We start from the raw sequence: 18,401 nt of genomic DNA, 5'->3' as shown, positions 1-18,401 counted from the left end.
AGTTTGAGAGGTAATTAAAATAGCTAAGGGTGATGATCTGACTTGAAGTGTGTGTTTTGCTGCAGAGGGAGGAGCTGCAGGTGAGCAGAGCTGCGTGTCTCCGTCCTGTCAGATTAGACTTCACTCGCGAGAGAAAGATAAATAATCTGAATTCAGGGTGCAGTTTACTTTGACGTGGGGGTGAGCAGCAGAGGTGGGGAAAGGCGGGGCTATTGCCTCATCATTATTGCTGTAGATGTTGCACAAACAACTGTAGCATGGTCAATAGCGTCCGGAGCACGATAGCAACTCTGCGATCCGCCATTGTTGTTGTTGTTGGTGGCGAAACACTTCAGCACTGGCGCGGGGTAAGCAGAAGAGGTGGGGAGAGGCGGGGCTATTGCGCAATCACTATCAGTGATCTGAAAATGTCCGTATAGGGCGCACACACGGAGCTGTTTGACCCCCCAGAGAGTGGCGTATGCATTTCTATCCACCTTGGGACCCGTTGTCGTTTCCTCAGTCGTTTAGTGCCATATTCGGTCGTCCTCGTGTGGCCGAACGGTCTATATGACACTAAACAGTAACGCAAACGACCGAATTCGTCCTCGTGGGGCCGCAGCCTAAATTTGGGTACATTGGGGAGAGTTATGTGGGGCAGGGGTGTGGTGCTGGCTTAGATTATAAATCCCAACAGTCAGTGAAGTGTTCAGATGTGCGATGAAAGGACTTGATTGGCCTTAAAGACAGACTTTACGAGGGGGTATGAGTTGCTGACTGGCTGGCAGGCGGCTTGGTGAGTTCATTGCCTAAAAGCTCTTTGAATGAAAGAGCCTTTTGACCTGGTAGCTTTTCGGAGAAACCTTGGTGGTCCCGGCTAGACAAGCGCGAAACTGCCAAGTGTTTCCAGTAACAGCTTTGCTGTTGGCTTCGGACATTGTCCTCGCTGCTTAATGAGAGCACACGGTAATGGAAGGACCTCTGGGACGAAGGGGAAAGAAGGAAAGAGAACTTATGAATGAATAAGAAAGCTGTTTTTATTAATATTGCTAATTTTGAGTGTGGCTCAAGGGATGGCAGTGGTCCACGGCTTTGGTCCGTACTTAAATATCTCTTCAAGTATGAAATGGATTGCCAGTATCATTTTGTACCAACATTAATGGAGCCCAGATGATGTTTTTAACAAATTAAGTGATGTACTCTACAAGTACCATCGTCGGGTCAACACAAAATAATGACATTTCAAATACCCTTTGCTTCGATTCTGTTTTAAGGCTATCAGATGTCATCAGAATACGATTAAGTGTCCAAGGATTTGAACCTATGCAATGAAATTCCCTGTTCTTTACCAAAGCCTGTATAAGAAGGGGAGTTGTCACCGGAGCGAACAAGACATGTTCAGGTGACCAATATTTAGCATTTTCATGAAGTGAAAACAGTGAAGAAAAACTTAAAATAAAACCCAATAGAACAAACCCTGTTAGCCACGTAACTGTATATACGAAGCCATTGTAAGCTTGTTAGCATTCAGCTCAAACCATAAACAAAATACATTTTCTGGATCCGTGTGTGCTACAACCTTGATCCTCTAGAAAAGCTACTGTATGTACCTTCATATGCATACCTGAAGTTAAAAGTAATAGGGAACGTTAAACCAAAACAAAAAATTAATTAATCCTTCCTCTGTATAAAGTCGTGCTTGTGCTTGAATGATTCTTTGTGTTGCCTTTAATGCTGAAACCAAGCCAAGCAGCCAAGTCCCTTGTATTAAATCTTAGCACCTGTTAATCATAACATCACCTCTTGGCAGCGATCCCTGCTCACAAAATGAAAAATGATTGGAGTTTGTTCAATCTGCTTTGACAAAAACGCCCAACACTGGCTGGATGGGATTAGTAAGAGGACAAAGCATGGGTTTAGTAATCTCTGGGCAGTTGTACACATGTCATACACGCTCATTCAGGATGTTATTATGAGTACTTCAACAGATGAAAAGCATGATGTATTATTATTGCGTATGAAGCACAGGAACCAACATGATAAGTGTTGGATAATATTGTGACTTCAGGAGCAGAACAATACAAATCTATTTCATTTTCATTTCAAACCTTTATTTAACCAGGTGAATCCCATAGAGATCATCGATGTCTTTTTCAAGGGAGACACATGAAGACATAAAAACAGAAAACAACAGAAAAACAGAAAGGACATCATACAACACAGATACAGGGATTTACAATGTGCATACCTAACGACATGTACACGTACCAACAGCATCAGATTGCATAGCATCTATCCGAGCTTTAAAAACAGGCAGTGGAACTAAATTGCTCAGTTTCCATTCTTTTTGCAGACTGTTCCAAGTTAGTGGAGCTGCGCACCTAAAAGCTCTCGTCCCTAAGACAGGCCTAGCACTTGGCACATGTAATAAAACCACAGCATGAGATCTCAGGCAATAGCTACTTGCAACTCTCTGTGTGATCAGAGAGCAGATGTACAGTAAGAAGGTAGTTTACCCAGCATGGCTTTGTATATGAACGTGTACCAGTGACTGAGCCTCCGTACAGTTAGTGAAGGCAGACCTGCCCTGGCATACAGGGTACAGTGATGAGTAAGTGCTTTACAGTTAGTAACACATCTCAGAGCACTGTGATAGGCGGCATCTAACTTGATCAGGGATGGGCAGGTGCATTCATATAGATCAGATCACCATAGTCCAGCACAGGTCAAAAGGTCACAGAGACTAGCCTTTTCCTGGCCTCAAGAGAGAAACAGGACTTGTTTCTGAAAAAGAAACCTAGCTTCCCCCTCAGATTTCAAAGCAGATTATTGACCTGACATTTAAAAGAGAGGCAATCATCAAGCCAGATACCAAGGTATTCATAACAGGCAACCACTTCAAGTACTTAGTAGTAGTAACAATATCCAAAGTGGTCTCCGGTGTCTTTTTGGCTTTTGAAAATACCATTACCTTGGTTTTATCAACATAATAAGCTTAAGCTCCGCGAGCTGCGTCTGGATAATATTAAAAACAGCCTGCAATTTAACAACAGCCTCCTTAATGGAGGGACCTGCACAGTACATCACGGTGTCGTCCGCATAAAAATGTAAAGTTGCTCCATCCACATTTTGACCTAAGCTGTTGATGTAGATGGAGAATAAAAGTGGACCTAAAACAGAACCTTGTGGTACACCATTTGTAATGTTTAACCACTCAGAAGACAGCCCATCAAACTGAACACATTGGGACCTTTCAGAGAGGTAGTTCACAAACCACCCACTGCTGGATATGCCAATACTGGCCAGCCTCTACTTCAGGATATGATGATCGACGGCATCGAACACTTTGGAAAGATCAATAAACAGCTGCACAACTCTGCTTTTTGTCTAAGATATTGGCAAAATCATTCACTACTTTCATTGTCGCAGTGATGGTGCTACTGTATGTTGCTTTCTGAAACCTGACTGATGTTTAGACAGGATGTAATTTTTACATAAAAACTCCTTTACCTGTTCACTCACAAATCTATCCAAAGACATCATCAGAGAAATATATGTATTCCCTACCATGAACATTTCAAATGTGCTAAATGGGCCCTAAAAGGCTCTCACAGGGTTATCCAAGGATCCGAGCAACAGATGGCGGCCAATTAACGGTGTGTGTTTGCAGTTTATTCTTCACACCTTCTCCGAGCTGACGACACAGCACTGTCATGGAGAGAATATGTGCGAACGCAGCGTACACAAACATTTTAAGAGCCAGTGTTCTTGCCTCCTTCGGCAAAGCAAGACCCAGAGGAAAATTCCAAACAGTGACTTTATTATGCCGCGCTTTCATTTGGCACCGCTTTCCAAATTCACACCTTGTGTTTATTTAAATTTGGACTGTTATGCTGGTGTCACGGATGAGTTTTATTATATCTACTTAAGGTCAATCCACTTAAGTGCAAACTGTTTTTCTCACGTTCAAACTGTTTATTTTAGATATAAACCTTGATAGTAAAAGCTCATGATGTTAACCTAATGATGTTTATATATTTTGGCTTTGTCTTGATCTCATTCAAATCTTAAAGACCAAGTGGATACTTGGATAATGGAAGAAAGGTGTTTCATGCTATGTAACTACAATTCAACACATGTTCTCACATCAGTTCATGTACACAAGGCAGTGGAGCTCTGGCCAGCATTGCTGCACGCTTGCTCACCATTGCTCACCAAGTTTCAGGATCATCGCGCGCCAGACATATAACACTGATCTCAAAACTCATTTATTCGACTCCCACCTCGACAGTGAGGGAGCGATTTGGAGATGTATAAGATCCAATACGAAGCTATTCTCCTGGACCCTCAGTGAACCTTTTCACGAACTATGTGATATATTTCTGATCCATCTTGGAGATGTTGCAGATACGTGATACCTGCATGTGTAGGAATCCCAGCGGGACCGCGTTACATGTCTGTGACCTTTGGATTGGTTGCACATTCTCTGCTCAAATCTGCAGACTTTGTGTGTGTTGCATAATAGATTGTACATTTCAACAGGCTGAGGGAAAGTTGAGTTCATTATGTATCTAGTGCTTTAGAAAGGTTGTAATGACACACACTGGGTACGGTTACAAACTGTTCTGTAAACTTAACATACTGGACAAGAACGGTTTGCATGGACACTACGTATATCTGTGCACACACACACACACACTGCGTATATATCTGTACAAACACACACAGCGAGTGCCTGTAGCCCAGATCATTGAGTAAGTCGATGTGGAGTCTGTCTTAGACTGCAGGGAATTACCTCAGCTCTGAATCATGTGGCGCCTTGCCGAGAGTGTGCACAATGCAATCATCTCGCCATCTTTCTTCCTCATTAACTGCCAGAGGGCCTCACACAGAGGGTGGACACACACAGAAACACGGTGCATAAAAGGCGCATGTAGGCGTATTCAGTTGCAGTGGTGTGATGTTGGTCTGTGGCAACTTTGGACCAAGTTTGAAATATATACAATTATAACATATGTTTTTGTTTGTTTCATTTTGGAAAAGGTGAATGCTGGATGGATCTGTAAAGATAACTTGGTTTAGGTTTAACTAGTGACAAGGTGGAATAAGTCTCCATATTTGTACTTTTACAGCAATATTATATTAAACAAACATTACATTCTGCAACAGGAATTCTACCAAAGTAACAATACGGTAGTACACTGTCTTGATAGTATACAGACAAATATATACTAAGTATTCAAATGATCCCTAGCAGGTATGTGAGCAGGACCCTATCACAGATATGTTATTCACTATATTTTATTACTGGAATGTTATCACTAACAAATGATCATTTAACACTCTAAATACATGTATACATATACTTTACACATAGTAATGTATTTGGTTAAACTGATACATCAATTGATTTAATTTAATTTGTAGCTGATACCTTTTTTTCATTCAAGTACATGCTTCGTCACAAGATACCAGGAGGAGAACTTTATCATTCATTACCAGAAGCACACTTCCAATATTAGTATGTTGTGTTGCCTAATGGATACAAATGACTACATAAAAGTCAGTTAGTAGCACACTGTTGTGAAATACCATCTTAAGCCGAAACAGGAACTCCGAGCTCAGTTACGTGGAAACATTTTGATATGAGCCGCGCTGGGTAGAAGGTGATGTCATGCCTTTGGGCAGATTATTCTCTCTCACATTAAACACACACACAATGAGTTTCAGCACGTTTTCATTCCAGTGCTGCTTTGTCTTTTGGGTATATTTACTTAAACTGAGCATAATGCTGAAAAATAAATACATTACGGGCTTACAGTTGTTTGGCATGTAGGGCTGCAGTTTACAGCACACATCTATTTATCATAGTTCCATCTATCATACTCAGTGAGTCACTAAACGGCCCATTCATAAACCAGATGTCACAAGAACACACTGTTCGCTACAAACAGGCCTTGGTAGGTAGCCATGATGCTTTTCTATTCGTACGTCATCTCCTCAGATGTTACGCCTTTTCACGATCACTCCCAAACCATCAATCCGCCTATCATCATCTGTAGTAAAGACAAAGAAAGTACACAACAAACCACAGCGCTCGAGTGGCTATATCCTCTGGCAGGACTGGTTTTGGCCGCCTTTTTCTAGTCATTTAACGTCAGAGGAAAATGAATCAGCCGTGATTGGCGGTCAAAGCACCGAAGGTCCAGATCCAAAAAGCCTTGGAACTGTCTGAACACGTGCGCTATAACCGCGCTTTGTGGCCGGCGGTACGACCGGGCGATGATGACTCTATTCCGCTGAGAGACTAATAATAACACGGAAGGCTATGACGACATGTTGCGCTGAGCCGATGACTAACGCGGGTGTGAATGTGACACGTAGGTTTCATTTACGGCTTTTTTTGCATCACGATGAAAGATCAGTTGTTTGGAAAAGTGTGACGAGATCCAAATGCACAATATGACATGTGAGAAACAAAAGTTCTGTCGAGACATGCACAGCCTCCAAAGACGGTGAAAGATTGGAAAGACTCAAAGATTTCTGCTGCCTTAAAGGTCATGGATTCAAATTGGCACATTTTGTATTCTGTTTCTTGTGTTGCCTGTGAGTACAGCCGAAAATATAGCCTCCAGGGCAAAACTAATAATAATAATGATGTTAAATATTCCTTATCTCTTCAACAGGTAGAGGAACATGCGGTCCCGCAGCAACAGTCTGGAGGACGTGACCAAGGCCATTCCGGAGCAGGAAAAATCGGACTCCCGCAAGGGGTCTGTAGAGCGAGAGGTGCCCTCAGGAAGGGCCGAGCGCCGCAGCAGACACCGGGAGCTGCCGGATGACACCGGCACCATTCAGAGGAATCACAAAACGGCCAAGAACAGCCCCTGTGCCGGTGGAAGTGGAAATGGAAGTAGTAGTGGGAGTGGGAGTAGCGGTGCTGCAAAGGGAGCTCGGAAGGAGAAGACCAGGGACCTTTCCCGAGATGACCTTGTCTTTCTTCTTAGCTTGCTGGAGGGAGAGCTGCAGGTAATCCAAAGTGTATGAGTGAGTCTTAGAACAATTAGTCGGTCCAGCAGACATGGCAAAGGCCCCAGTTGGACATTTAGTCAGAAACAATGGGTCAGTGGGCCCTAAAGATGGACAGGCAACAGCTGAGGCTACTTCCTGTCATTGCAGCCCTGGGTCCAGGAATCTGCTGGCACCGTTTGTATGATAGGAACAAGGCTAAGTCTGCATTACGGGCTGAGGCTTTAGAAGCTACATACAAAGAATCAAAGTCAACAAAGATAGAAACATCTATTGGAGGTGATTTTTAAGTCTGAATCTGTGGGCCTGCCTGTGGGATCTTTTGATTTAATCTTAAAGAGTAGATGTCCCTCACTACTAAAACGTAAGCCTGAAGTTATTTTAACCATCATTTGTTAAGAATAGAATCGTCTCTTGCTGTTCTGCTGCTGCATATTGGAAGTCTGCTTCATAAAGTTAAATCTAACCAAATCCACCTTCTTCCCCGACTACAGGCCAGAGATGAGGTGATCACGGTTCTGCGGGCAGAGAAAATGGACTTTGCACTGCTGGAGGCCAAATATGGCTTTGTCGCCCCGCCAACAGTCCTGCAGTCCCTGCAAAGAGACGCCATCCAGGGCAAGGCTGAAATGTTCCAAGAGGACATCTACGAGAAGCCAATGATAGAGGTAACAGCAACTCTCAATCAGAATTAGCGACCGCATATATGGGTCTGAAATAAGCTCCGTGACAGGTGTCTTCTATGTGCTTCCCCCCCCCCCCCCCCCCACAGCTAGACAAGCTAGTAGAGAAGCAGAGGGAGACGCACCGGCGGATGTTGGAGCAGCTCCTGATGGTGGAGCAGTCGCACAAACAGGCCCTGTTCAAGCTGGAGGACGAGAAGAGGAACCACGGAGAGTTCATGAAGAAGAGCGATGAGTTCACCAACCTGCTGGAGCAGGAGCGCGAGAGGTCAGTGAACCAATCACCACGAGCAAACTATTAGCTCAATTGTTTCTTCAACCCTGCAGTGTCAACATGTATTTAAGTTGGCTTCCTTGGAGATACTTTGGTGACATGTGATCTAAATGCAATTACTAATAACATCACATCTCAAATGCTGATTTTGGATGCCCAACTACGTTCTTCCATCAACCTCAAGACATAGGGTGCCAATGACCATTCGGCCATTTTGATTCCTGTTTTTCAAAGCCTTGTCAGAATGTTCTTCCTGACATCGGTAGAGTTTTATTTAAATTATGACTACGAAGAAACAACATGACATATTATGGGATACTCAAGTGGATGTTATACTAAGATGCAGCAGTTTTAACTTCTGACTACTAAGCAAGTGTCGCATGAAGTATTACCGGATGGGACTAGACATTCCACAACGAGAGGTTATAACACATTTCGGATCCCAGACCTTAATTAGACTGCCTGATCCATTAAGATCTAACAGGCAGAACATAAAAAGCCTTAAACTATATCAAGTGACACTCATGTCCTCACCCCACATGCATGAGCCCCTAAATGCAGTATCTAAGTGAAGCCAAATGTACGACTGATGCGGCTTTCCTATTTTAGGAATATCTGTCTTCTCTGCTGTCCCGACAGTACAAGTGTCTTTAGGAATCAATGTCAACGCGCGCATGTTGGACGGCATCGAGAGTCCTTTCAGCATTTAGAGGAGAAGAGCGATCAAATGTTTGTTTGTCTTTGACAATGAGATGAAGGATAAGGATAGTGGCCTTAAATAAGCTTAAGCGCATTGCTCATAATTAGCTTGTCCGCTAGTAAAGGAGTTGTTAGAGTCCTCCTTCCAATCCTATGTAATGTTAGCTTTAAAGGTGGGGTAGGTAAGTTTCAGAAACCGGCTCGAGATACACTTTTTGTTATATTCCATGGAATGCTCTTAACATCCCGATAGCAATGAATATCTGAAGTGCTTTGACAAAAAATCCATAAAAAAACGTCATCTGTAGAAGCCGTAATACTGTAAAAAGTACAACCAATCGATTGGATGGCCTACCTGCCTGTCAGCCTTCCATCGGGGCACAAACTTATCTCGTGCCCTCATTGGTCATGTGCGCGTTCGTGTGTGTTGGAGGAGGGGCTCTATAAGGAAGTGGCAGATTTTCTCCGGTTGTGTATTTTCAAATTCTAGCGATCTCGAGCCGGTTTCTCAAATTTACCTACCCCATCTTTAAATCAAATTGTTCTTCAGGATTACAGGCGGAACAAAAACAAAAGAATTCCATTAATGTTTTTCCCATGATGTGTAAATAGGTACTTAACTTTTATTATCACTGTTTATTGACCAAACGCTGTAGCACACCAACGTTTTTTTTTTTCTGGAGAGGGTCCAGGGACCGAGAGTCGAGAGAGAGGGGCAAGAGTTTGTTCACAGATAAATTTGGTTTGAGCTTGGATACACAAATAAGCTTTAACTTTACAGCTTTGTTTTATGGTAGCACTGAGGATATACAGTATGTGAAGAGATACGGGGAGATTCCAGGACAACAGGTTTGTTTTACCAATAGAAAGCACTTTAAACGGAAACCATTTGTGCAACTGAAGATTGTGACTGCCATGCTGTATAAGTCCTGAAGCTCAAGTGAGTGGCATACATGTAGCTCAGGGCTGATACAGGGGGTCAAGCCTGGACAAGGTGAAGCAAACTTTTAAATAGTATCACCAAAATACATCAGGAACGACTCGCAACTAAGAGTTTTCTTGATGACATGGAAAACAGACTTTAGCCTGTACAGAAAGACCAGTGGAGATTGAAATGTCTTACAGTAGTCAATATGGTGTTTAAAAAGTAGCCCTTATCCAACACATTTTAAAAAGTGTTGGTACGTGTCCTCAGATTGAACAGGGGGAGAACAACATCGTCATGTTGGCGATGGTTGACTCTTCACATAGCTACAAAATCTCAAATTGTCACATTACTTATTACCTGGAAACATCATCGTCCCAATCTGATATATAGTATACCTGCAAAACATCTGAGTTGTTAGATTGTCATCTTTAATCACTGCTGGAATGTTTGTACTGCACCAGAATTCCTGGTAGCACTTATTCTATCAAGTGCTACGAATTACAAAGCGTCATTCAGAGGCCTTGATAACACATTACAGCGTGTTGTGTCTGTTAGCTGTAATTTCATCTGTGTGATGTCAGCAGCCGTTGTACTGCGCTCGTGTTAAATATCCAACCTCACACTGGATTACGAGACATTACAAGTATTTTTTCTGACTGCACAGGCGTGTTGTCTTAACGGCTCTAATGGTGGAACTGTGATCCATTAAATAGCGTAATGTGAGATAAGTCTGGGACGGAGCTGTTTGACATTGCCAGCTAAGACCTAATGTGGAAACATGTCCGACTGGTTTCTTCTGTAAATGTCAAACAAGAGAGCCGTCACTGGGCTGTGCCATGTTTACTGCTTCCTCAGCAATATCACATATCATACACACACACACACACACTAACCCAAAACCTCACCTACGACTCAAAGGGGCACACTCACGGCCGTAAAACCACACACACACACACACATAAATGCGGCCGCAGCAAATCATCTCACAAAAGAAACACAGCTGGACGTCGGCCCGTGACCTACTTGAGACGGTCACATCATTCCACTTCAGCCGTAGCAGAGTGTGTGAGTTGGACCGGAGGACAGTTTGACGACGGTCTGCGCATTGTCACCAAGCATGTCAGGAAGGACAGGCTGCCATGAAAAATAGGCCTCTCTGTCAAGGATCGGGCTAATTGCTGCGTGAGAAAAGGCGAAAAGATTCATGCGACTGAGAGCAGGCCAAAACAAGAAGAAGAAAAAGTAACCTAATGGCTCGAGAAGCATGAATCACACTGCATGCTCAACGTGATGCCAGATTACCATGGAAATATGATGATGGTGTATATGTTTAGTGTCGGGTGCGCCAAAGCCTGAGTACATGTATAGAATTGAGTCAAAATGTGTGTTAGCATCGGCTGTGTGAGATTGGACGCAGCTTTATTTGTGTGCTCTCACTGGGAGTGTGTGTGAAGTTATTAGGTACACGTGTCTCCTCTTACTGTTCCTCATTCCCTCCTGGACAATCCTCACATGAGACATTAGATGTTTTAGTGCCGCTACACAGATAATGAGTTATAACATGGTACGGTACTATGCACATGACTTAGAGTGCATGTGGGGCTTCATAAATGAGAGGCCAACAGCGTTCATAATATGAACTGAGCAGTTTAGTTTGATGGACCTCTATTAGAACTCGGGTTTTATTTCTTCAGGGTTTGTACATAATTGGTTATCAAAACAATGTTATCGCCTTCACTTTGTTCACTGATCTCCAACATTACAAGCAGCCAATACATTTAGGGATAATAAACTCTGCTGTTGAAACGTCCAGTGCTGATCAGAAAAATAAAACCTTGTATGTCTGTATAGCAGTCCACTGATCCTCTAAAGCCCGTCGCTCCAGCACAAACCCAGTTTGTTCAGCGATCCTGCTCTGCTCTCCTTCCAAAACATTATTACAGAGCGCTAGAACAACTGCTAACCCAGAAATAACTTTTGAGTTTGGGCATGTATCGTATTAGAGGCACCACGTCACAGCAGGCTTTCATTTCTCTCGCACTGATGCATCATTGTTTCATGCATTTTCGCCCAATGTAATCATTTCCTTTTACGGGGTTCTGGAAAGTTACATCCTAAGGTAAGAGTTGGAATGGACTTTAAGCGCTGTACACCTCGGCTGCCTTTTTTACTCTATTATCAAAGCAGGATGCTATTAAGACAGTAGACCCTGGAAGCTCCTAAAAAGCATGCACATACGGACATGGGGGATGAACTGGACTCCCCTCTGAGAAACAGGCAATCGAGCGACGAGTGATGACCTCATCGGGTGCCGGGTACAGCAGGAACAGCAGGAGTGTGAGAGCGAGAGCGGCATCCTAACCATCAGCAGATGTGACTTTAAACACACACACACACACACACACACACACACACACACACACACACACACACACACACACACACACACACACACACACACACACACACAGAGAAATGCATTTGATGACCATCTGTATCCTCTGATTTCATTGCACAGCATAACAAAATGACTGATGCTCGTGTGTCATGTGAGAGAGTGCATGGAAATATGAGTCTCCTGCTATCTTTACCGTTTAAAGGCTACACCAGGCCACTCCACATGTTGATGTCTGCAGATGACAGCAAGGGGCATGGAACATGAACCTGGACACGCAGAAGTCCTGTGATGTAAGGGCAGTCAAATGTTTACCGGGCCAGCTGGTCCGGGATCATTTTAAACCAGAGGGAGTAGAGAGGCAAAAGGTCTGTTACTGAATCCAGGGTTTGTACAATTTAATACTTTAATGAGTTTAATTAAACATAATAAACACTACCACAAAATCATAAACAGAAAGACTATGTGCTATATATTGATAAGGTCTTTGGATTTTAATATTGTCAACACCACAAACTGCTACTTCCACCATTTTCTTAAATAATTTTCATTACTTTTTTATAATTCCTTTCTTTTATTCTTGCTAATACTTGCCTGTGTCCAGGCCTCTGAATAAGTGTGGCATTTTTAATCGGTTGAAAAATGATCAACCGATAAACGAGCGTTGCATGTACAGTAGATTAGCAATTAGCTTAGATTAGCATTAGGGACTAACCCCATTGCCAAACTAGGCATCATAGAAGACATTATCGCCGACATCCCAGCTTGTTTTAGTTTGATCTGCTGAACTCTCCGTCTGATAAACAGAAAAAATGTGGATAAATCAAGCAACATTATCTTATCTCAGACATGTCAGTGTCTGTTTGTACTGTATGTTGGCCAGAATCGTCAGTAGAGGAATACCAAACATAGAAACACAATTTGATAGTGTCTTGGTTAATATATTTAATGGAGAACATAGTTCGTTTTTGTTATGTTTTCATAAAAAATATGTTGTGATATTGATAGTTAACCAAAAGTGGTTATTATGTCCATGCGCTGTATGTTAAGATCTAATCACTGTGTGAGGCCATATCAATGTCAATATGATCCTGGCTGCATGACAGCATACACAACACATGAATCAAATGTGCGGGGGTGTTGATGTCCATCTATTTCCTTACACGATTAACCGTAATGACATGTGCGGAGTTTCCCCCAAAAATATTTGTATTTCCTGTATTCAATTAGTCATCACGATGAAGCTCAACAGTTGTTCATTTGCCATAGAAACAAAGCGCTGGGAACACAGCCCGCAGAGGATATGAAACAACAGCGCGTTGACGTAATTGACTGGCCGAAGAACAAGTTATTATCACTGAGTTTTCTTAGTGTAGTTCCAAAGCCAGGTAGCTGCTAACATGACACCACATGACCTCCCTCCATGTTGATGGTTCGCAGGGCACACAACATATCCCCGTGCCATCTGGCTGACTGCAGCAGTGACATCACTCGTGTGGATCAGATGGAGAACATTCTTCCGCGATGTCCTCACCGTCTCTCAGATGCTTATTTCCAAGACCGGCCCTATTCTTTGAAACTGAACAGATTTGTTTACGATCTGGGATCTTTGCTTATTAATTATCACTGATCCTGTCTCTGCAGGTTCACCTCAGAGGCAGGTGGTGAGCCCTGCATGAAGACAAAAAAGGAAAAGTTATCCAAGATTGTGAGGAAGTTGTCCAGCAGCTGTTTGACTCTATATACACAGATCTGTCCCCACCTATGCGTTGTTAGGATGCTTGTTAGGATGCTATCAGTAACTGTAGCTGACATGTGATGGCTGAGGCTTTCCTGAAGCACACCTGTATTCCTCCTGCTGCAATGCATATTATACATTCCTCCTCAAGGCCAGGTTTTGATATGAGGAATAGATGGAGAAATCGTCTGGTCAGTTTCCAAATACATCTTCTAAAAAAAGTCTTGTTTATTAAAGGCTGGTACGGGAAAGTACACACAGTTCTTCTGCGTCCAACACTTCCTTTTATGGGAAGGACAGCTTACTGTGACTCGTCTCTATGACGCGACTCAGATATTTCTACGCTTTGAAGCCTCACCAGCATGTTGAGGTCAGGAGTCACACGGATACGACACATTCAGGGACACCCTCTGAGCACACATATGACACGCAGCCTCCACTCAAAACACATTCTGACAAATGCTTCAGTACCTTGCTCAAAAACCCTCACTTGAGTTGTGGCTCTTTCGTGGTACAACTCAGTAGTGTATCTAGACTGTGGTACCGTAGGTGAACGTCAGTGGCTAGCTAATTGGGCTAAGTCGGCCAACACTCCCTTTTCTTCTTTGGCCAGATACAGAGCAGCTTGCTCCACTGTCTCCTCCACCTCACGCTAATTCATCTGACTGTCCTGTAACTGTCAGGTTGGCAGGATCCTCCTCTTCTTTCACTTCACCTTAACAGCTGTCGAATTGCACAACTTTATCCCAAACCTGGAAGACATTGACTGCGATTTATTTTAAAGCTATGTATTTAAAAAAACGATTATAAGAAAACTTGCATTCAAAAGGTTTTAGCCTGGAGGGTTTACATAAACGCTTTAATGCATGAAAAGCGTTGTTGTAAGCAGTAGTGTAAATACACACATGGCATGATCAGACAAATGACCGTAAACGATTTTCCAAAGATGTTTAGATAATGAGGGAAGCTGTTGTTCACAGGTGAAAGGAATGAGCTCATCGCTTTGCCTTTGGGATCTGTTGTGTCGTGTCTCCGAGCAAAGCATGTCCTTTGAATGCTTGTTTTGTTCTGGTTTCAGCACGGCCCCCTGAACACAGCTAAAGCAGCTCATGATTTCCCGATAAACAATCTCTTTTTCATTTATCATGGAGCTATCTCATACAGAATGAAGGTATTCTTTAAAAAGTTAGAGACAAGGTGCCCCGGGGGAGTGGTGCATCAGAAGATGGTAAAAGACAGCACTCACATGAAAGGGGTTTTATGTGCACACCCTGTCCTTAAAGTGCGTGTATTAGTATTAGTCCACTCCATCTGCAAACTAGGTGGTAATCTGGCCCAGAGTCGTTCCATGGCGTAATGTGATTACATCTCCCTGACAGAATGCAGCGATTAGGCCTCACCGACCGCAGGGACGCAAGACTTACTTCTTGTTTCCAACTTGTTATAAATGAGAGAAAAAAGCCTAAAATAGACTTTAAATGTTGCAATTCTGTGTGAGCGTGAGAAAACACACAGTTTAGGAAAGGACAAAGTCAACAGAGTGCAGAAGGTGTTGTCTCATTATCTGCATTAACCATGTGGAACAATAACCTTTCCTAACAAGAATGTATGTAAGAGAGTCAAATACTCTTTTACAAACGTGTTTCTGTTAAGATATTATTTCACTAAACAAGGACAAAACAGGTATATCTTTGTTTTGGCAACAAGGCCTCAGCCAAGGGTTCTCACAGCATTTGAGCAGCATGTGACTTCGACCGTCTGTCAGGGTAAACAACAACAATAACAAGTGAATGGTCAACTGACTAGAACTTGACAAATGATTGTGGTGACGAGGAATCTGCAGGGGTGTTGAACGAGCTAATCTTCTGTTTGTGAAAGGAAATAGCACCGAGGGCGGAGGGCCAGGGTCAACGAGGAAAAATGCGGCTAATGTCGAGTTAGCATGACATTTCTCCGCTTGCTGTGAACCACGCACGGCCTCTGCTCGAACTGGAGACAGTGAGAGACGGCAAAACTCAATTGCAACACACAACAGCGAAAGCCACAGAGTGACATGTGAGCTTGACATTGCGGAGGATACGTTTACCTGCCAGCGAGAACTAATCTCTCTGATTTACCTTCCTCTCACATTTGTTCCAGCAGACACCTTCTTGAGTTGCAACACATGGCAAAGGGAAGTCATTTCTCCCTGCCGTCCTGTCAGGCTGGAAGGAAGCGACGGCGAGAAAGTTGCACATTACGTCTTTGTAGCTGGCAGCTGCAGAGTCTGAACAATGAGACTGAGCCTGTGCTGCCGGCCAACGAGCTGTCCTGATAGTGAGTGAAATATGGAGGAGGAGGAAAGAGCCTGCCTAGATCTGCCAACTCAAATGTCTCATTGTGGAGAATGGGCTATGGGGACCGAGCGATGAATTGTGCAAACAGGGAAAATTAATCAATGGTGGTTTGCTTCTGAACAAAGACAGGATTGCTGCACTGCTGTATCAGGCCCAAGAGTCTAACTCTGGGTTTAAAAAGCGAGGACAATGAAAAAGAGAATTTAAGTTGCGTTCAGTTAAACTGGGCGCAAAAAGAAGTCCAATTGTGTAGACGTCTATATTTAGAAAATGTTTTTTTACGGCAAGACCATGGCAGATGAGTCTAATACATCATTTGAACACAACTCATGACGTCATATCCTGTTTCACCCACTGGGAGGAAGAGTCGCATAAACCCCACCCCTGGGACTGTATTTGGCGCAAAAAATACCTATTTTGGTTATCTTTCTTCCTCTGCAGCGTTAGTGATTTACTGTATGCCACCATTGTTGCTTTCACTTTCCTGTGTTGGAGCTTTCCACACCGCCTTTACCTCAACTGGGTACAACAACACAACCACACAAAACTAAACAACATCGAAGCATACAAGTCGATATCAAGCTGAACATTTGTGGTATAAACACACTTAGCTTATCGTTGAACCTTTTGCTATTTTAACTGTACTTATATTATTTATTGAGTCATTGTGTCTGGAGGGATTTTATGGGAACTGTGTACAATTGAAATAGCTCATGTAACTTCAGGAAACACCTGATTTGGAGGTGGTAACTGTTCACTAGGGACATTTAGGGCTTCATTTACTTTTCCCTGACGAAGTTAGTCTGAAAAAACAAAGCTACTATTAAGGTTTATAGCAGTTTACAGCCTTTTATTTGCAGCTTAGGAAGTTGGAATTGTATGTGCACATTCTTTAACATTCATCATCTACTTTTAACTGTTAAAATCCCCGCGTTACGTATCAAATATTGAGGAAGAGAAAGTAAGAAGTGACTTTATGGTTATCGTGGGGGTGACAAAATCACCGCGAGAGAACCAGTCGAGGTGTCAGGATGTGATATGGAAACCGACTTTTTAAACTTGGGGATTGACAGTTTGGCAGGGAACAATAGAGAGCTGTCAAAGGGACCACCCTGCCGCAGTGCATCCTGGGATATTGACAAGACTCTCAGACTGCCCAGGAAATAAGAGCCACGGTTGGGTTTTAAATTCCCTCAGCCCAGACCCGATGGAAGGTGCTGGAGATGATTGATGAGAAGGTTTTCCTGTTAGCTTATGAGACTGGAGAATAGCTGGCACTGCTCTTTTTCAGGGTTGAGCTACAAAGGTAAACATTATCTTTTCAGACACACCTTATCCCTCAATAACAAAGAGGGAGGACATTTTTTAAACTATCTGTGAGTCATGATATTTTTCATAAAAGAGCAATCTTTTACGTAAAACATTGCAGGAATGTAATTTAACTCTCAATGCAATGCATGACTTAAAATAAAACCAAAAGCAGCCTTTTTATGGAGGGGGACTAGCGGTGCCAAGCTAACGTCTTTGCCACTGCTTGATGAGTTATATTCACGACGACGATGTGGAATACTCTTCTTTAGCTGCAACAACAAAAAAACGTCCACCTTCCTCTGCCCAAAACAGCCAACCGCATCCATTCATCCTAGAAGTCATTCCCAGAGTGAGACTGCCTTTCTGATCCTAACCCAAAACCTCAATTGCAATGCATTTTTCCAAAATGTAGTTAAGCAGTCAATTTAGTTTGACTTAGAAATCCTGGAGTTGCGTTGACCTGGCAGCCTCAGTGAACGCTGGCACGTTGTTTGATATCATTGCAACATTAAAGGATTAATTTAAGGACGTGGCGAGATAATATTTTGCAGCAGGATTTAAGATCGCTTGTGCACAATAAAAGCCAGGGATGAAATCAGACATTTGTCGAAGTCCAGTGGTTGACTTCTCAAGAGATTTGGGATTGAAACCAAGCAACTAGTGCTGGCAGAAAAGGCTGGGTGGGTTGTATGACTAAAGGGCGGAAAAACGGTTTGGAGGGTCGATCCAGTTTCAAGAGCCTCTCGTGAAGTAGGAGAAATAGGAAGTATGCCTATCAGCAAAGAGACAAGGAAGGTTGGATACTAAAACCCTTACGAGGCTTCTGGAAAGAGCCGAGTGTAACGTTCAATGTTTTACGTATGATTTATTTTGTAGTCTCCTGTTTGAATAAAGCCAGGCTTCTTATCGCATTCCTTCAGAAAGACACTGATGTTACAGTGTACCAGAGTACCTGCAGTCAGGACACAAGAGGGACAATAAATGCTATGCCTGGATCTCTTTCATTTAATGTAAGTACAGCGTGAGCTC

The 18,401-nt window shown here is 43.0% G+C and overlaps 1 protein-coding gene across 1 annotated transcript in view; it reads left to right on the top strand.

Moving 5' to 3' along the window:
• filip1l (filamin A interacting protein 1-like) overlaps nt 1-18,401 on the top strand; it is a 62,242-nt gene that overhangs the window by 18,390 nt on the left and 25,451 nt on the right. Inside the window, exons 2-4 of the mRNA XM_034098428.2 lie at nt 6,666-7,008; nt 7,503-7,676; nt 7,781-7,959. Of these exons, the coding sequence (XP_033954319.1) occupies nt 6,676-7,008; nt 7,503-7,676; nt 7,781-7,959 (686 nt within the window). The 5' untranslated portion in view covers nt 6,666-6,675. The remainder of the gene's footprint in view (nt 1-6,665; nt 7,009-7,502; nt 7,677-7,780; nt 7,960-18,401) is intronic.

Source organism: Pseudochaenichthys georgianus, chromosome 2, assembly GCF_902827115.2.
Source record: "Pseudochaenichthys georgianus chromosome 2, fPseGeo1.2, whole genome shotgun sequence".
NCBI classification, from domain to species: Eukaryota; Metazoa; Chordata; class Actinopteri; order Perciformes; family Channichthyidae; genus Pseudochaenichthys; species Pseudochaenichthys georgianus.
This window is presented reverse-complemented; position numbering and strand designations above follow the sequence as displayed.